General features: G+C 46.2%; 1 protein-coding gene across 16 annotated transcripts in view; it reads left to right on the forward strand.

Moving 5' to 3' along the window:
* The window catches only part of LOC112261561 (gephyrin), a 117949-nt gene that overhangs the window by 79028 nt on the left and 12685 nt on the right, over window positions 1–26236 (forward strand). For 5 of the 16 annotated variants that reach the window (XM_042329881.1, XM_042329886.1, XM_042329889.1 and 2 more), the window contains 6 exons: window positions 15529–15570; window positions 16918–16992; window positions 18543–18608; window positions 20747–20789; window positions 21071–21208; window positions 22128–22172. In XM_042329881.1, coding sequence (XP_042185815.1) covers window positions 15529–15570; window positions 16918–16992; window positions 18543–18608; window positions 20747–20789; window positions 21071–21208; window positions 22128–22172 — 409 coding nt within the window. The remainder of the gene's footprint in view (window positions 1–15528; window positions 15571–16917; window positions 16993–18542; window positions 18609–20746; window positions 20790–21070; window positions 21209–22127; window positions 22173–26236) is intronic. The other 11 variants (XM_042329884.1, XM_042329890.1, XM_042329894.1 and 8 more) reach the window with 7 other exon arrangements.

A 26236-nucleotide genomic window follows, 5' to 3' on the forward strand; every position in this document is an offset into this window, starting at 1 on the left:
GCCTCGGGTACTTCTCGCAGGGCAAACATTAAGTGTGGGAGAAGCATGTCCCAGTTTTTCCCGTCTCGGGACACCACTCTTCTCAACATACATTTAATAGTTTTGTTCAAGCGTTCACACAACCCGTCTGTTTGAGGGTGGAATATGCTTGTATGTATCTGTTGAACCTGATATAACCGACACAAGTCCTTCATCAACCGGGACATGAACAGGGTTCCCTGATCGGTTAAGAACGTCTTGGGGAGGCCCACACGAGAGAACATCAGGAATAACTCTTTGGCAATTCCCTTTGACGACATGTTACGCAGGGGTATGGCCTCCGGGAACTTGATAGCGTAATCTATAACCACTAGGATGTACTCGTGTCCTCTGGCGGATTTTGGGAGGGGTCCTACGAGGTCCATAGCTATGCGTTCAAAGGGAGTCTCTATGATGGGGAGAGGAATCAAAGGGTTACGTAGGTGTGGCCGTGGAGCTGTACGTTGACATTGATCACACGTCCTACAATACCTGGCCAAATCCCGGGTAACCCGGGGCCAATAGAATCTGCATGATTCTGTCAATAGTCTTGTTTCGTGCCAGGTGTCCTCCTAGGACGTGGGAATGGCCTAACTGTAGAACGGTATCCCTGTATGGTCTAGGCACCATTAGTAATTCCTGGTTTTCCCCCCTTCGTCGTACGACCCAGTATAAGAGACCCCACCTGATTGCATAGTAAGGAAGAGGGGGCTCACCTGATCCGTCGACATTCCTCCCGTCGATCACCTTCACCTTCCTCATGGCCTCCCTTAGGTCTGGGTCTCTATGCTGCGAGGTGCCGAACTGTCCCTTTAATTCCTGGGGCAGGTCGACCTCAGTAGAGCTATGTGGAGGTTGTTCCCCATCCCCAGAATCCCTTCCAGGTTCCCTCCTCGGATGGAGCTTCAAATATATCCCTTAGCGCCTGGTTGCTCCTTCCTTCCTGCGTTGTGTATAACCCTTCACAGGTGTCTTCATCGGTGGTTTCCTGGAATATCTGTCGTAAACGTTGGGTCGCTATTTCTTCCTCTGCTGCAGAGGACGAGGACGTGGCTACGTCTCCTTGTAGGACTACTACCTCGGGCTTGGATTTTCTCTTTCCTGTCCCCCTTCTTCCCGTGCATAACGTCATCTGCCGAAGCTCCTTATATAGGGGACAGTCTCTCCCGCTCAATAATGGCACCTTCAGCTGGGGCACTTTCCCTGCCCTGACTACACCTTCCTTTGAGTGAGAATAGGCAGATTCACAGTGGGGTAATAGTGGGTGTCTCCATGGATACAGGATACGGCTACTTTGTCTGGTAGCAGTGTTGCGGAGGTCACCATCCGCTCCTCTACTAACGTAACATACGTCCCGAGTCGAGAATGGCTACCACATCTTGACCTTCGACTCGAACCGGAATCTCTGGGGCTATCTCTGCTAACCAACAGTGTTGATCCTGCCCCCTCAAAACGGGATGTGTGGGGGTAGGCAGTGATGACTCCGTGACCATGGGCTCATCCTTGCTAGGACATTGTGGGGCATAATGGACGGGAGACTGACATTTATAACACCGACCCTGCTGTGTGGTGGCTGACTTCTCCCACCTCCGGGGGGGGCTTGGACGTTTCGGTGGCGGACGCGCCGGGGTGAGTCGTGGTACTTTTTAACAACTCCCCTGTAGACCGATATGTTTCCACCACCTGGGCTATGTTGTCGGCTGACAACGGGTTGGCTTGCCCCACAACCCTTTTTATGTCACTGGGTAATTCCCTCAATATCTTGTCCACTACGGGTGTCTCTTTCACATGTCCTACTCCCTTTCCAAGTTCTAGCCACCGTTTCGTCAGTCGTATTAATGCGAAGATCTGGGCACGGACGGGTTGATCAGCTGTATAGGTCCATTGATGGAACTTTACGGCCCTATCTCTGGCAGTCAGCTAGTACCGGGACAGGATCTCGGTCTTTAGTCGCCCATAGTCCGCAGCTTCGCGGGAATCCAGGTCAAAATAGGCTTCCTGAGTCACCCCGGTCAAAAGAGGTCAAAAATCTTATCTCGTCTCTCCAAGGTGGCCGTCCTTTCGAAGGCCTCAATATCATCCTCCTTGGAGAGACGAGATAAGATGGCGTGAGCAGAAGAACTCTAGGTTCTTCTCAGCTGTTGTTGCAGGAGTTCTATGGTGCTGTGCCGTGATCAATTGTTGTAGTAGGGCGTTATCCATCATTCTTGAATGCTTCCTCCGGGTCTACTGGAAGAATCTTGATTTACTCACTTATCCTTGTGTCACTCGTCCACCTAGTGCCCGCATTCTCCACCAATATGAGCGGACCAAGTAATTGGGCGTCACTCTAAAGCGGGAAGGTGGAATAAACGAGTCAAGAGTAGGTTTTCTTGATTGAACACAGTTCTCAATTGAGGGCATTTGGTCAACACAAACACTCCAACATAATCAATGAAAATCTTCAAAGGAAAAACATACATCTTCTTCAGATGAAACAGGAACACAATAGGATTATCTTTAAACTACAACAAAAGTCATGGAATTGTCACCATCTTAGTGGTTCTTCCTGGATAGCTCCTCTGTCTCGGTGGCCATCTTCCAGAGATAGTTTTCCCCCCACTCTCTGCTGGTTCCATTCTCTCTCTTATAGGGGAAGGAGAATATGTCATTAGTACCGTCAGCTGTGCTTAATTGCCTCTGGTTACCTTGTCTCCCATGCCTTGTTGGGCTACTATCCGTGAGCCCAGCCTGCCCTCTGGTGGTCCTTCCACAGTATATATAAATATTTAAAACATACACTATACTTGCAGTGAAGCCGCTCAACAAATACATCACAATAGTCATATAACAGACTCAAGGGCATGTCGACAGATCTCCCACAAGGTCAAAAATGGGACCCGAACCAGCGACCCATCAGCCACCGGCCCACGCTCCCAACCGCCAGGCCACTAGCCTTTCAAGAAAACAGCAATGCAATTACAATAGACATCAAGGACAACAAAAATCATACTGAATATGTGCATGTATGGCACTATTTGTGTGTGTGTGTATATATGCATGTGTACAAACACCTGCACGGCACCAGCCTCAGGCCAACCTGGGATTCACTGTAACAACAATGTCCCTCAGTGTCATTCAAAACATTATTTTTGTTATGTTTTGATTTTTGACTTTTTTTGTTGACTTATCTTTGACTGTTGTTCTATCCCCCCGCCCAGCAACACCACTCCCTCTTGTCTCCAATTCCACATCCCAACCCTCAGCTTCCCTCAGTCCATCCCACCTATTTCTGCTGGCCACCCTCTTCGGATATTATACGCACCATATATCTTTCAACTACACTGTGGTGTTTAACATACAATTTCAATCTATCTAAGAGAAATACTTTTACTTACTGTATTAGTATATTAGTCATTGACTGACCCGGTCTCTCCAGATCTCCCAACAGTACTAACTCTAAGGTCAATTTTAGATCAATGTTATGCATTTTCAACCATTCCTCATCCTGAGACCAGAAACTTGAAGACAATACCAAAATAAATGGTCTGTTGATTCTGTATCCTCACAACAGAATCTGCAGAGCTTCGATGATTGTATTCTCCAAATATTCAACATTTTGTTGGTGGCAAGAATTCTATATAATCATTTTGAATCTTGTGTTTATTTTATATATCAACTCATAATGTCCACCCTGTACCATGGTACATCAAAAATCTTTTCCCAATGATTTTGCAATCTGTATGGCACAGCTGTCAACATCCTGGTACCCAAATGAAACTGCTATACTTTCCTATTTATGCTATTTTTATTCCTCCTGTCACGTGTGCTCCCTCTCCGGCCTCTAGGTCACCAGGCTGCTCGTTATGGCGCATACCTGTCACTATAGTTACACGCACCTGCGTCATCAGACTCACCTGGACTCATCACTTCCCTGATTACCTGCCCTATATATGTCACTCACTTTGGTTCCTTTCCCAGGCATCATTGTTTCTAGTTCTGTTTCATATCTGTGTGTTAGTTTCTTGTTTTCTATTATGTTTAGTTTATTTACTAAAACACTCACTCCCTGAACTTGCTTCCTGACTCTCAGTGCACATCTTTACAGAATGACGACGGGAAGCATCAGGGAATGTTTTTTGTTTTTGTTTTGTTTCGGTGGGAATGACGTCGGGTCCAGGAACCGCTAAAGGCTCTCATGCCTCCGCCGGCTCTCCGGGCTCTAATGCCTCCGCCGGCTCCCCGGGCTCTAATGCCTCCGCCGGCTCCCCGGGCTCTCATGCCTCCGCCGGCTCCCCGGGCTCTCATGCCTCCGCCGGCTCCCCGGGCTCTCATGCCTCCGCCGGCTCCCCGGGCTCTCATGCCTCCGCCGGCTCCCCGGGCTCTCATGCCTCCGCCGGCTCCCCGGGCTCTCATGCCTCCGCCGGCTCCCCGGGCTCTCATGCCTCCGCCGGCTCCCCGGGCTCTCATGCCTCCGCCGGCTCCCCGGGCTCTCATGCCTCCGCCGGCTCCCCGGGCTCTCAAGGTCCTCGTGAAAGTTACAAATTGACACGTTTTTATTTTCGTCAAAAACAACTTTATATTGAAGGAGTGCCTTTGATTTGACGGCCTGCATGTGTGCAGTTTGGCGACCGTTTAGACCCGATGACGTGTTTCTACACATGAACTTAGCCAACGTCAACATGACATCGCCTACAAGTGTGATCTGGGATTTCTATTGGAGAAGAAAGGAGGAAGGTACTGTCTTTGCTATAACAACATAAGCATGCATAAAACGTATAAAACGTATATTCATGCAACAGAAATGATTTATACAAAAATTGATTCGAAAACAATGATTTTTATTGTTTAATGTGACTCTAAACTGATATTTTATCCAGCTAGCTAGCTAGTGGGCAAGTTAGCTGGTCATGCTGTTGAACGTATGTTCTGACGTAGCTCCTCGCAGGCTACATTTTCTACTGTGATTGGTCAACAACGACGGCACCGCTTTAAATTTTTTTAGCAAAATCCTTTTCTCCGCCTCGGCTGAGCTGCTTACACAGGCACGCAAGCACCGTTGACTGCTCTGCCTTGGTAACCCCGTCTGTCCGCCGCACACTGTGTCAGCGCAATGAGGAAGACCGGGAGAGATACGAGGAAGAGAAAGATTGATATGAACATGACATAGAAGGATATGGTCTCCCTCTCTGAAACTGCCCCTATGATTAGTCTTTCTACCCTAGATATTTACAGTATCAGCGTTGTGCAGCCACAGACCCTGTATGATGTGTGAAGGCGGGGATGAAGCGCTAACCGTCACTACCTCGGCTACACACACATCTGATCCTCTATCACACACTGTCTCAAACAGTGCTACCCCCACACACATATCAACCTGCCTTGCCTCAGTTACATAAGCAGCTCCTGTGCCGTGAGCAATTCATGACTGTGTGTGATTAGCTCCGGGGTAATATGTTAACACTCGGGCACAGTCATCGCTCTTTGTCTCTCACATACGCACACATACACACACACACGTACACACATGCTTTGAGCCCTGCAGGCACATGGGCTACAGCACAAACATAGAGCAGAGCTCTCAATGCACAGAAACTCAGCGAGACCGACATGGCAAGAGAGATCCATACAGCTCTCGCTGTATGTGTGTGTGTCTGAGCGTGCACATTTGTGGTGTCTGTGCTTGTGTGTAAGCCACTGTTCCATCTAAGCTGCGCCCAGCTCCCCTCGGACTGCCGTGCAGATGAAATATCAGTCAGCACAGAGAAGCACGAGATTGAACTTCACTCATCTTTCACTTTGAACTTTCACTTTGAACTGGACTGTGTTTACATCATGAGCGATCCTGAGTAGATGCTCTTGTTTTGAGATCAAAGCGAGAGCTGCATGTAACCACATGCACATTTGTTCATATTCTTTGCTAGTTAGTGAGTTGTTAGCCCAGTTATAGCTCATTTCTAGTTGACAATGGAGGAGTGGTTGCTTCCTATAAGAGGCTAAGAGTTGTTTTTTTATGTCATAAAGGGCCAGTGTTGTATTGAGGTGGTCTTGAATAAGCGAAGGATCCAATAGGCAGAGGGTAGCATAATTTGTCTGTCTGATTCTCTGTAATAAAGGTATGGGAAATATACATATTATTTTGTGTGGTTTCTTGCATCAAACAACACCCAATTTTGAGTCACCTCCTTGTCTGAAGGACAATTGGATAAACAGGTTCATGTCAAGCCCTGCATGTTTTAGTTTTTTTCAAAAGTCTCTTGGAATGTAGGCCTACATTGAACACCACACAATTGGCTTCTAAAATGTTATGGGATGCAGTTTTCTCAATTTTTTGTTTTTTTTATGGTAGGCCTGCATTATGATCAAATAGCCACAGAGCTTACTTGGAAACTGTTAACTGTAACTAAATCGGTACAGCCACAGTGAACGCGCGCTGGAAGTTGCACAGAATTTTCACAATGTTCAAGATTGCGCTCAGCAGACCTGAAATTTGCTCAGTGTGGAAAATAATTTGCGGGAACATTGGCGTGAGCATTTGTGTTGTGTGTGTGTGTGTGTGTGTGTGCCAGCCAGCCAGCCAGCCAGCCAGCCAGCTGGTCCATTCGAGGGGAATAGTTCTCAGTTTTTCATGGGATACAGCCTACTGTATACAGGGAGAAGGGACTCCATCTGTCATTGGATTCTCTCCGTATCGCTCTCTGGTGTCTATAATATATAACTCAGTCTGGACCAGGTTTCAGCTGCTGCGCAACACTGACATCCTTCCTCCCATAAATGGTCTGCCTGTACAAGCACCACCTGGACTGGACACGGCTAGACAAACATATCTTTTTTGAGAAGATCAGGGAGTTTTGCGACGGAGAGGCCATGGACATCACAAGCCCTGCACCAAAGTCAAGGGCAGCGCAAAGACAGGCTCTCCGAATATAGATTCCCTTGTTCATGTGGGGTGCGTACAGACCAGTGCATCACTGGGGGCTAGTTCCTAGTCATCTGGACTATCTGCAGTGCCTCTATGGACATTTACATGACTCTCTCCTAACATACACACACACACACACGCCATACGTTGCTGCTAGTATTTTATTCTGCTGCTCAGTCACTTTACCCCAGATTGTATGCATTCAGCGCATTCAGAAAGTATTCAGAACCCTTGACGTTTTCCACATTTTGTTACGTTATAGCCTTATTCTAAAATTGATTAAATTGTTTTCCCCCTCAACAATCTACACACAATACCCCACAATGACAAAGCAAAAACAGGTTTTTATAAATGTTTGCAAAAAAAAATGGGAAAATTACATTTACATGTTTTCTGACCTTTGATGATTACAGCCTCAAGTCATCTTGGGTATGACGTTACAAGCTATGCACACCTGTATTTGGGGAGTTTCTCCCATTCTTCTCTGCAGATCCTCTCAAGCTCTGTCAGGTGGGATGGGGAGGGTCAGTTCTGTTCAGAGATGTTGGATTGGGTTCAAGTCGGGTTCAGGTGAGTGGCTGGGCCCACTCAAGAACATTCAGAGACTTGTCTGAAGAACATTCAGAAACCACTCCTGCATTGTCTTGGCTGTGTGCTTAGGGTCGTTGTCCTGTTGGAAGGTGAACCTTCACCCCAGTCTGAGGTCCTGAGCACTCTGGACCAGGTTTTCATCAAGGATCTCTCTGTATTGCTTCGTTCCTCTTTCCCTTGATCTTGGGTAGTCTCCAAGTCCCTGCCGCTGAAAAACATCCCCACAGCATGATACTGCCACCACCGTGCTTCACCATAGGGATGGTGCCAGGTTTCCTCCAGATGTGAAGTTTGGGATTCAGGCCAAATAGTTCAATCTTGGTGTCATCAGACCAAACAATCATGCTCTGAGAGTCCTTTATGTGCCAAGCGGGCTGTCATGTGCCTTTTACTGAAGAGTGGCTTCTGTCTGACCACTCTACTATAAAGGCCTGATTGGTGGAGTGCTGCAGAGATGGTTGTTCTTCTGGAAGGTTCTCCCATCTCCACAGTGGAGCTCTGCCAGAAATGACCATTGTATACTTGTCACCTCCCTGACCAAGGCCCTTCTCCCCTGATTGGCTGGGTGGGCCTGCTCTAGGAAGAGTCTTGGTTGTTCCAAACTTCTTCCATTTACGAATGATGGAGGCCACTGTGTTCTTGGGAACCTTCAATGCTGCAGTAATCCTGTCTCTGAGCTCTACGGACAATTCCTTCGACCTCTTGGCTTGGTTTTTGCTCTGACATGCACTGTCAACTGTGGGACCTTATGTGACGTGTGTGTGTCTTTCCAAATCATGTCTAATCAATTGAATTTACCTCAGGTAGACTCAAATTAAGTTGTTGAAACATCTCAAGGATGATCAATGGAAACCTGAGCTCAGTTTCGAGTCTCATAGCAAAGTGTCTGAATACTTAGAAAAACATTTTTAACCTTTTTTTAACTAGGTGTAACAGTATAGCTTCCGTCCCTCTCCTCGCCCCAACCTGGGCTCGAACCAGGGACCCTCTGCACACATCAACCACAGTCACTCACGAAGCATCGTTACCCATCGCGCCACAAAAGCCACAGCTCTTGCAGAGCAAGGGGAAGAACTACTTCTAGGTCTCAGAGTGAGTGACGTCACCAACTGAAACACTATTAGCTCGCACCACCGCTAACTAGCTAGCCATTTCACATCGGCCACATAGGCAAGTCAGTTAAACTCTCTAGGGGGTGTGGGACGCTACTGTCCCAACTGGCCAACATCCTGTGAAATTGTAGAGCGCCAAATTCAAAAACAGAAATACTCATTATAAAAATTCATGAAACATACAAGTGTTATCCATCTTTTTAAAGATAACCTTCTTGTTAATCCAACCACGGTGTCAGATTTCAAAAATACTTTACGGCGAAAGCAAAGCATGCGATTATCTGAGAACAGCGCCCAGCAGACAAATCATTACAAACATTAACCAGCCAAGAAGACGAGTAACGAAAGTCAGAAATCGCGATTAAAATTAATCACTTACCTTTGATCTACATATGGTTACACTCTCAAAACTCCCAGTTACCCAATAAATGTTTGTTTTGTTCGATCAATCCCTCTTTATATCCAAAAACCTCTGTTTTGTTAGCGTGTTTTGTTCAGTAAAACACTGTCACGGTGAAATTGCAGAGCATGAAACTCAACAAACAGAAATTCTCATAATAAACATGCATAAAAGATACAAATGTTATACACCAGCTTAAAGGTAAACTTCTGGTTAATCCAGCTGCTGTGTCAGATTTCAAAAAGGCTTTACGGCAAAAGCAAACCATGCGATTATCTGAGAACAGCGCCCAGCAGACAAATCATTACAAACAGTTAGCAGCCAAGAAGAGGAGTAACAAAAGTCAGAAATAGCAATAAAATGTATCACTTAACTTTGACGATCTTCATATGATTGCACTCCCAAGACTCCATGTTACACAATAAGTGTTTTGTTTTGTTCGATAAAGTCCCTCTTTATATTCAAAAACCTCTGTTTTGTTGGTGCGTTTTGTTCAGTAACCCAATGGAACAAAGCGTGGTCACAACAGACTGATGAAAAATCAAAAAAGTACCATAAAAGTTCATAGAAACATGTCAAACGATATTTATAATCAATCCTGAGGTTGTTTTGTCATAAATAATCAATCATATTTCAACCGGACAAAAGCTTATTCAATAGAAAAGAAAAACAAGAAATGCGCGCTCCCGGTCACACGCTGGACTCATGTCTGTCCACTCGTTGAATGTGGTGTTTCTCCCTCATTTTTCAGAGGAGTTTACTTTGGGCACGCTTTTCATCCAAAATTCCAAATGCTGCTCCCTACCCTAGTGAGGTTAAGAACAAATTCTTATTTACAATGAAGGCCTACAGGGGAACAGTGTAACCCACTGTTCCCCTGTAGGCCTTCATTGTAAATAAGAATTTGTGCCTTGTTCAGGGGCAGAATGACAGATTTTTACCTTGTCAGCTCGGGGATTCGATCCAGCAACCTTTTGCTTACTGGCTCAATGTTCTAACCACTAGGCTACCTGCCACCCCATACTTATGTAAACAAGGTATTTCTGTTTTTTATTTTTAATACATTCGCAAACATTTCTAAAAACCTGTTTTCGCTTTGTCAATATGGGGTGTTGTGTGTAGATTAATGAGGACTTTTTTTTCTTTCTATATTCCATTTTAGAATAGTGCTTTAACTTCTCTAGGGTAGGGGGCAGCAAAATGTGAAAAAAGTCAAGGGGTCTGAATACCTTCCAATTGCACTGTAACTACCGTATCTATCACCAGTATCACTGATATCGTTATTGATATTGTTCTTGTTCATACTGTATATTATTTTGTTCTTTCTCTATTGGCATTGACATTTAAAAAATATATATATAGAGAGATTTTTTTGACTCTTGATATTGCTACTATGCAAATATGCAAGTTAAAAATTCAAAGTACCGTTTACACCTTCTGTATCCTGTGCATGTGAAAAATAAACTTTTGATTTAGTTTGATATAGTGTGTGTTTACCAGAGACAGTAAAAAAAAACCCACACAATTTCAAATGTTGCTACACAAGACCAAATTGAGGCGGTGAGTCACATATATGGCCATGGTCTCTCTTTCTCTCTCTGTCACTCCTCCTTTCCACTCCCCATGCTCTCGCTGTTGTCTCTCTTTAAAGCAGTGCATTGTAAAGGACAGTGGTGTGTGTGTGTTTCTGCTCTCCTAGTCTGTACTACTGTCTAACCTACTTAAGATCCTTTCATTCTGCCCTGACCAACAGAGGATGGGTTGCAGGCATTACACATCAGTACTGACATGCACAAGAGGACACAAGACAACACACACACATGCCAGCATACAGCTGCTACAGCCACGTCCAGAATTAGCTCCAAGCTCCTGATGTTCGCTCATCTTCCTCCTCTATCTTTCTCTCTCTCTCTCGTTCTCTGCTCTTTTCTCTCTCGCCTGCTTTCTCACTGCTCACTCTCTCTTTCTCTCTCTCTCTCATTTTCTCTATATCTGTCTTTTCTCCACGCTCCCTCACTCCCCCTCTTTCTCCCTGTCCTACAGTCTTTATCTCTCTCTCTCTCCCACTCTCTCACTTTGCCTGCTGTGTTCTCCCTGCCTTCTCTGCTGCCTCATCTCTCTCACTCTCACTCCCTTCCTCTCTGAGCCTGTGTGGGGTGTGTGTGTGTGTGTGTGTGTGTGTGTGTGTGCCAGTGTGCCAGTGAGCGCGTGGGAGACTACATCTTCTTACTCAGAAGCAGGATAAAGCATGGTAAGCAGCCTGTCTCTTCTCTCCTGACTGACTGACTGACTGACTGACTGGGGTTTTGTGTTTCGGTGGCTCTTTCTGCATGTGTTAGAGGGTAAAGAAGGGTTATTGTTTTTGTGTGTTTTTGAAGGGATGCGGAGATTGTCTCTTTTGTGAGTAGTTGTTGTATTATGTGTGCGTTGGTTTGTGTTTTGACTGTAAAAAAAAAAGTGTACTATAGCTCAATTTGTACTATACTGTCAATTAGCTAGCTACCACTCACATCTTCATATTGTTTATTTATTTGGATCCCCGTTAGCTGTTGCTGATGCAGCACCTACTCTTCCTGGGGTATACTAACACACAGTAGCATTGCTTATCTAGGCTTGCTGAAACCTGTAGCTGGCTATCTCACCAATGGTCTATTTTTAAATGTTTTATTTCACCTTTATTCTGACAGGGAGTCATGCTGAGACAAAGGTCTCTTTTACAGATGAGCCCTGTATCAAACATACACATCAATATACACGCCAATACACTAAAAGCAAATCGCAATCATATAGAACAAACGCATTCTTCAGCGAAAAAGGTCTGAGTGAGTTTTGAAATCCGAATAGAAGGCATGCCATTCTCTCCGTAGGGAAGAAAACTGGACTAGTAGTACTGCATTAGATAAAGTGGTTCTAGATGACATGGTCTCAGATGTTGGCCTCGGGTGATAATGCTGTCTTGCTGCTGTACCTAGATGTGGTATTGGCAGAAAGCCAGGACTTGGATGTTAGATCTGGATGAAGCTACAGCACACTATTGACTCATTTTCTCTGGGTCTGTAGCAGCTTTGTACTGGCATCATGAAAGCTTAGTATCTTGTCAGTGCTGTTGAAAGCAGTTCAATATTAGTTAGAGATGGCTATTGTGCAAGGTTGTTTTCTAGTCAGAGCAACACAAGGTTCTCCCTCTCTCTCTCTCTCTCTCTGTGTGTGTTACGGTTGTAGTGCTTCTGGTCACCATAGTAGTTTCCTGCAACATGGAGCGAGAGTTAGACAGAATCGCCCACATTCAGCGCAGCAGAACTCAAGGACAGTTTCATAATGTTTATAATTCACTGTCAGTCCAGTTACAGTGATATAGGGTTGTTTGGCTCTAGTCAACTCCACAGGACGGGGGTGTGTATGCGGGTCCTTCCACCCTCTTCCTGGGGTGAGGCTGGGTTGAGGAGGGGCTCTGCATGCCTCCAGAGTGGTGCCCTCTGGGGATGAGTACGGGCTGCTGGCTCTTGGCCTGAGCTGTACACATGGATAAAGAACAAGCGTAAACCGATTTATGAGTGAGGCACAGCATTCAGGACAAATCAGGTGGGAGAGAGAGAGATGGAGGGTGATAAGAGAGGGAGAACGAACATTATGGTAGAAAATATGAAGAGGGAGAGTGGCAGGAACAGGAGCTTCTGTTTTTACCCAGAGGCCTTGCACTTCCGTCTGGATGCAGCGCGTGTGTGTGCGGTGAAGTGTTTTGTGTGTGTGCCAACCTAATCTAGCTATAGAGTGGGCGTTGCCACGCCACAGATAGGTTGGCTATGCTTTTCGCTACTACACACTTGGCTATGTCGAACAACATCGTCAGCCCTGGATGGGCTCGAGAGAGAAAGCTATAATCACCTTGGTTCTATCCAGGGATCACACTGCTAAGCTTAAGGATACACACACACACACACCTGGCAACTGTCCAGACGTGAGTTTCAGCACTGCAGGTAAATAAGGGAGAATGTGGGAGAATATCTATTTCCCCGAGCCTTTTTCCCCCTCGTGTTGACAGAACCATGTCATCATTTCACACAACAGTCATGTTACTAATGATACTGAACAAAAATATAAATGCAACATGCGATAATTTCAGACTACGGAGTTTTCAGGAAGTCAGTCAATTTCTATCAATTGATGAGGCCCTAATCTATGGATGTCACATGACTGGGAATACAGCTAGCATCTGTAGGCCACAGATACCTTAAAAAACAGGTAAGGGCGGGGATCAGAAAACCTGTCAGTATTTGCCTCATGCAGCACGACACATCTCCTTCACCTAGAGCTGATCTGGCTGTTGCTTGTGGAATGTTGTCCCACTCCTGTTCAATGGCCGTGCGAAGTTGCTGGATATTGGCGGAAACTGGAACGCTGTCATACATGGCGGTCCAGAGCATCCCAAACATGCTCAATGTCCGGTGAGTATGCACGCCATGGACGAACTGGGACATTTTCAGCTTCCAGGAATTGTTTACAGATCCTTGAGACATGGGGCTGTGCATTATCATGCTGAAACATGAGGAGATGGCGGCGGATAAATGGCACGACAATGGGCCCCAGGATCTCGTCACGGAATCTCTGTGCATTCAAATTGCAATTGTGTTCGTTGCCTGTACCTTATGCTTGCCCATATCATAACCCCACCGCCACCATGATGCACTCTGTTCACAACGTTGACATCAACAAACCGCTCGCCCACACATCCTGCAGGTGAAGAACCCGAATGTAGAGTTTCTAGGCTGGCGTGGTTACACGTGGTCTGCGGTTGTGAGGCTGGTTGGACGTACCGGAGGCAGCTTATGGTAGAGACATTAACATTAAATTATCTGGCAACAGCTCTGGTGGACATTCCTGCAGTCATCATGCCAATTGCAAGCTCCCTCAACTTGACACATCTGTGGCATAGTGCTGTGTGACAAAACTGCACATTTTAGAGTGGCCTTTTGTTATCCCCGGCACAAGGTGCACCTGTGTAATGATCATGCTGTTTAATCAGAGGCTTGATATGCCACATCTGTCAGATGGATGGATTATCTTGGCAAAGGAGAAATGCTCACGAACAGGGATGTAAACACATTTGTGCACAACATTTTAGAGAAATAATATTTTTGTGTGTATGGAACATTTCTGTGATCTTTACATGCGGCTTTTATATGTTTGTTCAGTCTATCATTGGTGTGTGTTTTGAAACTCTGAACCATCAGTATTGAGCAGCAGTCCCATGATACTCCCACTTGTCTCTGTAATAAATGTCCATTGGTTTGTCCTTGCACCTCCCCGCCCCCCTGTAATACACACACACACACCCTTTAGACGTTGATTGATGATTGGAGCAGGAGTCTGAGGTCAGCTCAAGGAGAACCACAGGGACCCTATGGTTGATATAGAGATGCGCACGCACATCACTGGGTCCGACAGATTAGTAACACGAGGTGAAAAGGTGCATGTAGCCACCTGACTCATACGAGAACAAACTGGCAAAACTAAAGCCTAACCCAAGCGATGTGTGTGATACCACCTTCCCTTTTTAAAAGTGTTATTCCCTGCGTGTGAGGTGGTTAGGTAGGTAGCCTAGTCGGGCCATTAACCCAAAAGGTTGCTTGTTTGAATTCCCAGAGGCCACAAGGGGAAAAATCGGTCTGTCTGCCCTTGAGGAAGGCACTTAACCCTAATTGCTCCAGGGTGGCCATCAATAATGGCTGATCCCCGGCCGTGACCCCACTCTCCGATGGTGTCTCAGGGAGTCGGGATATGCCCCCCCCCAAAACAGATTTCACACCCCATACTCGTACAGTTTACCCACTTCTACATGCACTGAAACAGGACCAATATATGCTCCCCTTATTTTACCTTTTTGTGTGTGTGTGTGACCCCATCCCGTCCACTATACATACTGTCTTAGCACCAGTCTCATCCTCCATTACGAAGCCAATCCTTTTCTGCAGTTGTTCCTTTAGCAGCCCATTTGATTTGCCAGTGTGACACAACTCTTGTTGTAGTTTTCATATGTAATAAAAGCAATAGCGTATATCTTTGTTGCTGAGCTGGGTTTTGCTTTCTGTTGCAGCACTGTGATGGTTTATCGTAGTATTATTCCAGGCGTCTTTGGATTGAATATCGAACTTAACACTGTGAGGACAGGTCTCTGTCTTGTATGTACAGTAGCGTAGGGGTGCGTAACCATAGGACAAAACTCCTGTTTGACTGTCAACATTTGAACTGGGCCTCTTCCTGCCTTGTATTTGTATCCAGGGCCAGTGTGAGATGCAACTGTTGTCCACCACCCCAGTAGGGACGCTGTTTTGTCTGTCCTCCCTCTCCTGCCTTGCCCTGCCTGCGGCTGCCACTGGCTGTTGTGTGTTAAACCTGTTCTCTTCTCCCTCCCTCCTTTCCCCTCTTCCCCTATATCTCTCTCACCTCTTCTCCCCCCCCTTCTCTCCCTCTCACCCTATCGCTCTCTTCCACGGTACCGTCCCTAGGCCCGGCTCCCCTCCTGCTCATCCACTTATAGTGTCTCTGAGGTACCTCAGCATGTGTCAATCTTCCTGCGTCGCCATGGCAACCACCCCATCCACCACCCCACCCCCATTTCTATCTCCCATCCTCCGTCGGATACCCTCTTTCCTGCCTGTTTCGAGACCCTTCCACCATCCTTTCCTCCTCCCGTTGTCCCCTCCCTATGTCCTTCCACCTGCCTCACCCCTCCTTTCCCCTTACTGTAATCCCCCCAACCTCTCAAACAGGCATGCATCTCACTGATGACCCAAGAGTTTATACATCTGGAGACACTCTATATAAGGTTTTAAAAGTATTATTTTGTTGTAGGCTATTTCTTGAGTTAAGTTTACCGGCTAAGTGTTCTTGTTTGACTCATGTTTTATTTTTCAACCCTTTTTTTATTATCGTAGAACGTCATTATTCATCATTTTTCTATATATTTTTGTTTTATCTTTCCCTTGTTCCAAAGCCCCTCAATATCGTGCAAACTGATGACCTCCTGTGCTGACCTGGAGTATCTGTCACACACACACACATACACACTCGGCTGCGGCACACACACACACAGTCACACACGTACACACTTGGCTGCGGAACACACCCACTGGGCTGCGACACACACACACACACAGTCATGAACACACCCACTGGGCTGCGACACACACACACACACACAGTCATGCACACACACACTGGGCTGCAACACACACACAGTGTAGCTGTAGGGGAGACAGAGTCAATCTCTGAACTCTCGCTTCTCTTCATTATAAACCCTCTCTGTCTGCCTCCCAAATGGCACCCTATTTTCTTTATAGTGCATTACTTTTCACCATTGCCCATAGGGCTCTGGTCAGAAGTAGTGCACTATAAAGGGAATAGGGTGCCATTTGCGAGGCAGCCTCATTCTTTTGTTCCTTAGGCTTCAAATCGAATCCACTCTTAGATGGATAATTTTAAAAAATACCCTTGTGTCCTAATCATCACACTTCCTATAGAACCATGGGATGAGCAACCGTGTTTTTTTTGCTTTGTGATCATTAAGACACCGCAACGTTTTCAAACTGAGTCGATGATAGTTAACGTATAAATGGTAGGTTCATATTCATACGGTTCAGGGCGGTTTATAAAAACTTTTTTCATGTTTGATTTGTCTTTGTTTGTTTACATAATTGTTAGTCATTGCAGTCAGTCATTACCTGTGTAGTCTCTTTCTATCTCTCATCTCTCATCTCAGTCTCAGCAGGTGTGCTTGCTTTGTAGTGGGTTTGACGGGTGGGAATTGGAGGTGTGTGTGTTATGTGTGTGTTTGGCATGGTTGTCCGTGGAATGTGTGTGGACCAAGTGAGTGACTGTCCTGTGGCTTTCTCCAGGCCGCACGGAGAGAGTTCAGGGCTCACCTGGATGAGGTCACCACGCTCCAGTCTAGGTACTCTACCTTGGACCAGGTAAATGGTTACACACACACATGCACGCGCACACACGCCACTCTCAGGGCCATCAGAAAGGCCTCCTGTCGTCTCAGGTCTGTGACAGGCTCCCTTTATCACTAGAGGGCATTCAGCAGTATTGCCATCCTGGCCCACAGGCTATGATTGATCCATCTGATTGGGTAATCACCTAGTAAGGGGTTTTTCAATTGCGCTCTCACGTCTTTCTTTTAGTCCCCAGTAATCAGTCCTCATTGGCATTCATCAACATGTTAACTCATCTGTTTCTGCTTCACATCTCATCTTGATGACATACTGTGAACGTGGACATTGTGTGTGTGTGTGTGCTGTCCCTGTGTCCGTTTCTCAGTGTCTTTTGGAGCATCTGGCAAAAAACAATCATATTTCCTTCCTGTTCATCCATTTCTTCACTCTGCCATTTATTCATTCAATGATTCACCCGATCCTTCTCTGTTCGCCTCGCTGTTTCATCCATGACGTCTGGTACGGGCATAATGAGCAGTGGAAGAAAGATGGAAGAGAAGAGAGAGGAGAAAGGGAGGGAGAGACCCAGTGCTGGCAGATGGATAGCATCAGCGACCACACAGTGAAGCGAGTGACTGTGTTCCCTCCACTTGGCATGTTCCTGTGAGACCGTTGTCATGGTAAAGGCAGACGAGCCTGCCTGAACATAAGGCAGCTGCTTGCCTACGTATCTGCTCAGTGGAGTGTGTGTGTGTGTGTGTGTGTGTCTAGCATCTCCCTAGAGAACGTCTCCTTTCAGATATTTTCCCTCCAGTCTTGTTGTGTCCTAGCTATTGTGATGACTTCTCATCCTTCTGCGTAGTCGCTGTTTTGTCTAATGCAGTGTTGTTGTTGTTTAGGTTGAGCACTTAAGGGGAGCTGAGCTCCTGCCTTATATATTATTTATGTAGTCTAACTCGTTGATCTCCAGCCCTCGGCGGGTTGATCCATAGTGTTACACAGGGCCAATGTTGACAGAATCCTCCGTATCCCATTTCCCCAACCTTCACCTCATCTCACCGCTAGCCTTTGTTTTGTTGCCTGTGTGGCCATTATTTCCCTTCCACTTATGGTACTAAGATGGGTGTAGTGTACAGACCTGTTTTAACAGGTGGTTCTACTAAATCTACCCTCCACCACCACCGCCCCCACCAGTACCCGGGTCAGTACGGCTCAGTGTCTTACTGTGCATCTGTGTTGAGACGTGTTACTTTCAGTGACGCTGTGTTGCACCTGCTCAGTCATCCTTCCTCGCCCTGAGCACACATCGTTCTGTGTTCTCTCATTCTTTTTATCACTTCATCCCCTCCCTCACTTTTACCTTCAGGTACAGCTGTTCACGTCTCAACTCCAGAACTTGACGACCTCTAGTTGGGTTACAGATCAGTTTATTCCGACTGTCTGTTGTTTCATTCAACCCTGGCGGGTTACCTAACCTTACACTGCTGATGACTTGTAGCTACTGTTTCCTAGCGTTCCTCTGCTCTGTCTGTTGTAAAACTCTTGTCTCTGTCATGTCCTGTCCATATGCTACTGTACTGTAGCTCCACTCTAGGTTGGAGGGGCTCAACGAGGACCACAGAGGCCATAGCAGAACCTACGACTCGCGAGTAACTACCACCCCCCTCTGTTGTTCTCTCTGTTTCTCTCTCCTTTCTATCACTCACTCTTTCCTCAGTAGCAATCTATTTATTATTCTAACATACATTCTCTCCTTTTTTGAGTAGCTGTATCGTGTGGTGGTGGAGTCTATGGATTATCAGTTCCGTTCACTAGTCTTTTTCTCTCTGCTCATCCTCTGTTCTTGTCTCCATTAAGATGCCACGTTTTTCTGCTCTCGCTTTCGTTCCGTGTGGGCTGTAGGACCATGCTGTGCCTCCTCACTCTCATCCCTTCCTACTCTCTCTCGCTCTCTCTGCTCTCCCCGTCAGTGTTTTTGACTGCATCAGTGTGTCATCAGTAGTGCTGGTCTTTTTTTTGAGTTGTGGTTGGTTGGTTGATTTTAATCTTGGTCGTACTGTGTGTACTGTGGTAGAGAGGGTCTCTGTCTGTTCCACCAGACCTTAGCTTGCTCATGTGTCACTCTCCTTTTAGGCCAGGGGCATTGGGTCTCAGAGGTTCCAGGTAGGGGTTATATACGTACTGCAGACAGTATTTGATAAATATAGATATGTATTTGTAATAATGACAATTACAACAATACTGAATGAACACTTATTTTAACTTAATATAATACATCAATAAAATCAATTTAGCCTCAAGTAGATAATGAAACATGTGCAATATGTGCAGTTCCTTGCTCAGAACATGAGAACATATGAAAGCTGGTGGTTCCTTTTAACATGAGTCTTCAATATTCCCAGGTAAGGTTGTAGTTATTATAGGACTATTTCCCTCTATACCATTTGTATTTCATTAACCCTTGACTATTGGATGTTCTTATAGGCACTTTAGTATTGCCAGTTTAACAGTATAGCTTCCGTCCCTCTCCTCGCTCCTCCCTGGGCTCGAACCAGCAACACAGCGACAACAGCCACCATCGAAGCAGCATTACCCATGCAGAGCAAGGGAAACAACCACCCCAAGGCTCAGAGCGAGTGAAGTTTGAAACGCTATTAGCGCGCGCTAACTAGCTAGCCATTTCACTTCGGTCACACCAGTCTCATCTCGGGAGTTGATAGGTTTGAAGTCATAAACAGCTCAATGCTTGACGCACAACGAAGAGCTGCTGGCAAAACGCACAAAAGTGCTGTTTGAATGAATGTTTACGTGCCTGCTTCTGCCTACCACCGCTCAGTCAGATACTTGTATGCTCAGTCAGATTATATGCAACGCAGGACACGCTAGATAATATCTAGTAATATAATCAACTAGTTAACTAATGATTATGATTGATTGTTTTTTTTATAAGATAAGTTTAATGCTAGCTAGCAATTTACCTTGGCTTACTGCATTTGCGTAACAGGCAGCCTCCTTGTGGAGTGCAACGAAAGAGAGGCAGGTCGTTATTGCGTTGGACTAGTTAACTGTAAGGTTGCAAGATTGGATCCCCCGAGCTGACAAGGTCTTTCTGCCCCTGAACGAGGCAGTTAACCCACTGTTCCTTGGCCGTCATTGAAAATAAGAATGTGTTCTTTAACTGACTTGCCTAGTTAAATAAAAATTAAATAAAGGTGAAGAAAAAAAACGGCGCCCAAAAAGACCGATTTCCGATTGTTATGAAAACTTTAAATCAGCCCTAATTATTTATATATATATATATATATAGATATAAACACCTGTAAAAGACCACTGTACTACTGTGATGTGAAGCGAATCCCACCTCTTTCCTAAACTAAACCTCAATGAAGCAGTGCCCCTCAATGAAGCAGTGCCCCTCAATGAAGCAGTGCCCCTCCATTCCCACTTTCCCCATACACATGTTCTGCTCAGTGAGACAGATCCACTATCCTTGGCCTAAGGGAGCCTCATCTTATCGATTTTGTTTATTGCCATTCATGTTCTGAGGATTGTCTTAATTGTGATTGTCCCTATGTTCTGCGTTAGAAGTTGAGGGATGTGTAGAATGTATATGGCCATTCCAGTATATTAGGGCCAGTGTGGAATGTTTGTATCCTTTTTGGACAGAGGCCTCTATTCCCATTGTGGTCTCACCTCAACCATTTCTCTCTCGCTGTTCTTCTTCCATTTTTCCCCCTTCTCTATCTTCTTTCTCTTTCTCTCTCTCTCTCTCTCTCGCTTTCTGTAGGTTCAGTCGCGGTGTGGCAGCAAAGAGAACATCCTGAGAGCTAGTAAGTTATTTGATCGAGAATTTTCTGTGTGTGTTGGTGCTTATTTTTCTAATAAAACTCGGGGGGAAAACTAAGTCGTCCTCACAAAAGTTGAGTGAAAGATTAGAGCCTTACCCTTATAGCTCTTGGCTTTTCTTACTAGCACTGACTTTGGTGATAGCTGCTTTATTGAAGAGTAGTTTTACTTAGAACTACATCACAGTCATAGTATGTGTGATGGTGAAAGACAACTATCCTCCCCATTGCACTCTTTTCAACATTCTCCCGTCTCTGTCCATCAGGTCACAGTGCAGTGGACATCACCAAGGTGGCTCGCCGGCACCGCATGTCTCCCTTCCCCCTCACCTCCATGGATAAGGCCTTCATCACTGTACTGGAGATGACCCCTGTGCTCGGCACTGAGATCATCAACTACAGAGGTGGGTCGGACGGACTGACTGACTGACAGTGGGACGGACGGACGAACAGACCAACAGAGACCAGTTGGAAAATTGACGGCCGGACAGACTAAAACACAAATGGACGGACCGACGGAGAGACAGACCGACGGAGAGACAGACCGACGGAGAGACAGACCGACAGAGAGACAGACCGACGGAGAGACAGACCGACGGAGAGACAGACCGACGGAGAGACGTACAGAAAGCTCAGTCATGCCCGTGTCACCGGACATGCCTTTCTTTCGATCCCTAACATCAGCCATACTGCTCACTCAGTTTTCACTACTGTCTGTAGATGTTCTGTATGGCTGTTGACGCCATAATGCTCACTCAGTCTTCACTACTGTCTGTAGATGTTCTGTATGGCTGTTGACGCCATACTGCTCACTCAGTCTTCACTACTGTCTGTAGATGTTCTGTATGGCTGTTGACGCCATACTGCTCACTCAGTCTTCACTACTGTCTGTAGATGTTCTGTATGGCTGTTGACCCCATACCCTCTCTATACCTGACCTTCTGTCTGTAGATGATCTGTATGGCTGTTGACCCCATACCCTCTCTATACCCCTGACCTTCTGTCTGTAGATGATCTGTATGGCTGTTGACCCCATACCCTCTCTATACCCCTGACCCTCTGTCTGTAAATGTTCTGTATGGCTGTTGACGCCATACTGCTCACTCAGTCTTCACTACTGTCTGTAGATGTTCTGTATGGCTGTTGACGCCATACCCTCTCTATACCCCTGACCCTCTGTCTGTAGATGTTCTGTATGGCTGTTGACGCCATACCCTCTCTATACCCCTGACCCTCTGTCTGTAGTTCCCTTTACCTATTGTCTGTATTACTGTCTGTCTGTGTCATATGTGTGTTGAGCCCATGATGTTTCTGTTCCTACAGCTGTTCCACCTGACCCAGATGCTCTCCATTCCACCCTGTCTATCGGTCTGTCTGAGTCCCCGCCTACCTGCCTGTTCTCATCTTTCAATGGCTTGATTGTTGATTGATTGATTGTTTTGCAAGCCAATAAACAGCACATACCTCTTGACTGTTGCATACACCTCCCTAACCATCCAGACCTTTGGCCAAGGGTATGTCGTTCTGTCCTTGAGCCGTTCTTGTCTATTAATGTTCTGTATTATGTCATGGTTCATGTTTTGTGTGGGACCCCAGGAAGAGTAGCTGCGGCTTTCGCAACAGCTCACGGGGATCCTAATGAAATACCAAGGAAGTACATTGATGGTCCATGTTGTGACTTCACATAGGTCAACTTTAGGTGCTTAGGCTGCTCGTTTATACCAAGTAACCTGGGGTTTTCAAAGACACACTTGACAGTACATTTTACACCATGAATAGAGCTGGGGAAACTAGCTTCTGGTAGAATTGACCCATGGCTCTCTAGAATACGGAGCATGGTCACCCATACATAACAAGAGTCCATAGTATACACAAGTCCAGAATGAAAACCGGGTCCGTATTTTATTTCTGTCTCCATCCATCGTCTTGTTTTCTCTACCAACACTTAACTGAAAACAGTGGCCGGTGCATGTTGAATGACTCATGGCCTCAGTCACCTTGCTGCCTGCAGTGTGTTGCTGATTGGTATATTTATGGCTTCTGTGTGTGTCTATGGGAAGGGGTGTGCAGTGCTATGTATTGGGGGTGGTTGGGATAATGTAGCACGTGTGTGAGCAACAACGACGGCCCCTAACCTGCGTGGCCCCCGGCAGGCCATGGTGGAGCAGGCCCCATTTAAGCCCATTTGGCCCCTAGAGTGGGGCGGACTGGGGGGGAAAAAACACCTTACTTTATCTCCGCCACAGCCATCACAGGAGGAGCGCCAAAGCAGGAGAGGAGAGCTGTGGCTGGGGGCCCGGGGGCCAATCATGCTAATGTCGCCTCCTCCCTGGCGCCCTGGCATTACACAGGTCAGTGATGTCATCGGTGACGTCATGCCTCCCTCCTCACCACCAACCACCACCCAACTGAAAAGAAATGACACCACCTCCACTGCCTGCCCACTGCCCAGACCATGGCAGACAGGGTTCCGGTTGGGGGTCTGTGGGCGACATGACGACGACAACACCCTCTTCACTCTTCACTGGGTCATTTCACCTCCTGACCACTAGGGGGCAATATAGGGGCTAGGCCGGGCCATAGGCTGCTACTTGTGCTGATGTTGCGGTTGCTTCTGAATCTGTTGCATGATCTGGCTGCTTGCAAAACCCACCCACTATCCTCCTCCTCATGTTACATTAGTATTGTACATTTATGGAGGACCTTTCACCACGATGGCCTGAGCAGTTGGGTTCAGTACCCACGCCGTGTTAGAATAACTCGGGAGGAGTTTGTAATGTATGTAAAAAAAATATATATGTAAATGCAGGAGTGGGCGAGTTTTACTCTGCCATACCTACCGCCCTCTGCCAGCACAGCGAAGGTCAAATGTGAGGGCTCAAGAGTTCATCCACCCCCTGCCAGTTGTGACTGGCATCTATGTGGGTAGAAGAGATGCCCACTACCCACCCAGGCAGCACATAGACACACAGGGTTGAACACTGGGGAAACAAAACACCCCACAGCTCAGACAAAACGTCTCAGAACAACCATGTTCTTTGTTCTTGTTAAGTTTTTTTGCAGGGCGTCCTGCTCCATTGATTTCACTTGTTCTCTGCTCCAAGCCTGAATAATAGATTTTGTATATGTTAGAGATGTTTCCGTTTCTCTCCTTTCTCTATCTTTCCTCCTTTCCTCTCTCTTTCTTACCCCCTCTCTCTTCTTTCTGTCGGCCATGAGAGAAGTGAGTGACCCAATTCTGGGAGCGCTTTCTGTGTTGTCATTTCCCATCTCCCATCATCTGCATATGCAACAGCCGCTGGGGCACAAGTTTGTCGTCCACCACGGGACGGGGGAGGCACCCAACCAATCAGGCTCGAGCGAGTAAGGCCTAGAGCGAGGCACACTGCAGACAGTGGGACAGGAAGGAACACACACTCTTTGTGACGTTAACGCACAGAGCGTCAGGGGAATCACAAAGCCCAGTGCATGACCCCGTCACTAACGTAACCCAAGAACACATTCAGGAAGGTGATGACACAAGAAGTCCCTGAACTCCCAGAACAAAAGGGCTCGAGCGAGCGATAAGTTCACCTCACCAATCAACAGTGGTTGTAGGTCGCCTGAGGGGGGTCTAAGCAGTTTGAATCCCACCCACTGTCCAAAAAAGAAAGGAGGACCAAGGCACTCTTCACCCACTGTCCTTTGAACAGTCTCTCCTCCCAACTGTCCCGTCTCTGAAAGAAAACAGTACGTGTAGAGGCCCGACGGTGTGAGATAAAGTTGAGCATCACTCACACCGTGAGTTAGTGCATCGACGGGCCATAGGCTCTCTGAGACCAACCCAAAGTAAATATGGGCAATGGTGTAACGGCTGCGCCAGAAAAACGGTTCATAAATCTTTGAAATGGCCTGTTGACTCTCTCCGATGGCAGTAAGTAAGGGCTCAGGGTACTTTTACAAAGTGCTGTTTTCTCTTGTTGGTTAATATAATGATAAAAGGAACACCTAAGAGATTGATGGGCCCGGAGTGATGGAGATTGGATATTTAAACTAAATTCAGGAGGTGGAGGCTGTGCCGGTGTTGTAAGAATCACTGTTGGTGTTTTGGTAGTAAAGCTATCACAGGTGTACAAACACACACACACACACACACACACACACCAGGCATCAGGAATGTCTGTCTGTCCTGTTATGAGGAAATAAAGTGTAGTGGGAATATTTTATGGTATCTGTCTTTGTTGCTCCTGTTGTGGTGTGTAATGCATCAGGTTGCAGTTGTTCTGTTCTAATAGAGAGCATATGTTTCTATTTTTGAGGGCCCCTTGTGTCTACCTGTCGTTGTGTGTGTGTGTGTGTATTTTCTGCTGTGTGTGTAGTTGAGTTCTGTCTTGCGTTCCATGGGGAGTTGTGCGATTGTTATTAACCAGCTACATTTTGGTTGTCTTGTCAGCCAGCTTGACGGAGGCGAGGCGAGTGTGTCGTGGCGCTCCGTTCGCTGTGTATTCGTCTGTTTCCATAGATACCTCTGTATCCATCTGTTTGATCACGTTATAAAAGACATGTCCTATATTTAGCTGCTCATCAGATGTGGTATTTTAGAACAGTAAGTCTCCTCTAATCATCCTTCAATAGAGGAGAAGCCCGCTTGCGCTCTCTCTTTCGCTCTCTCTCTTTCTCGCTTCTCTCTTTTGCGCTCTATTTCTTTCTCTCTCTCTCTCTCTCGCTATTTCTCTCTCTATTTCTTTCTCTCCCTCTCGCTATTTCTCTCTCTCTCTCGCTATTTCTCTCTCTCTCTCTCGCTATTTCTCTCTCTCTCTCGCTATTTCTCTCTCTCTCTCGCTATTTTTCTCTCTCTCGCTATTTCTCTCTCTCTCTCGCTATTTCTCTCTCTCTCGCTCTTTCTCTCTCTCTCTCTATTTCTCTCTCTCTCGCTATTTCTCTCTCTCTCTCGCTATTTCTCTCTCTCTCTCTCGCTATTTCTCTCTCGCTATTTTTCTCTCTCTCTCTCTCTCTCTCTCGCTATTTCTCTCTCTCTCTCGCTATTTTCTCTCTCTCTCTCTCGCTATTTTTCTCTCTCTCTCTCTCGCTATTTCTCTCTCTCTCTCTCTCTCTCGCTATTTCTCTCTCTCTCTCGCTATTTCTCTCTCTCTCTCTCTCTCACTATTTCTCTCGCTATTTCTCTCTCTCGCTATTTCTCTCGCTATTTCTCTCTCTCTCTCTCTCTCTCGCTATTCTCTCTCTCTCTCTCTCGCTATTTCTCTCTCTCTCTCTCTCTCGCTATTTCTCTCTCTCTCTCTCTCTGTCTCGCTATTTCTCTCTCTCTCTCGCTATTTCTCTTTCTCTCTCTCTCTCTCTCTCGCTATTTCTCTCGCTATTTTCTCTCTCTCTCTCTCTCTCTCTCTCTCTCGCTATTTTTCTCTCTCTCTCTCTCGCTATTTTTCTCTCTCTCT

This window comes from Oncorhynchus tshawytscha, linkage group LG11, assembly GCF_018296145.1.
Source record: "Oncorhynchus tshawytscha isolate Ot180627B linkage group LG11, Otsh_v2.0, whole genome shotgun sequence".
NCBI lineage: Eukaryota > Metazoa > Chordata > Actinopteri > Salmoniformes > Salmonidae > Oncorhynchus > Oncorhynchus tshawytscha.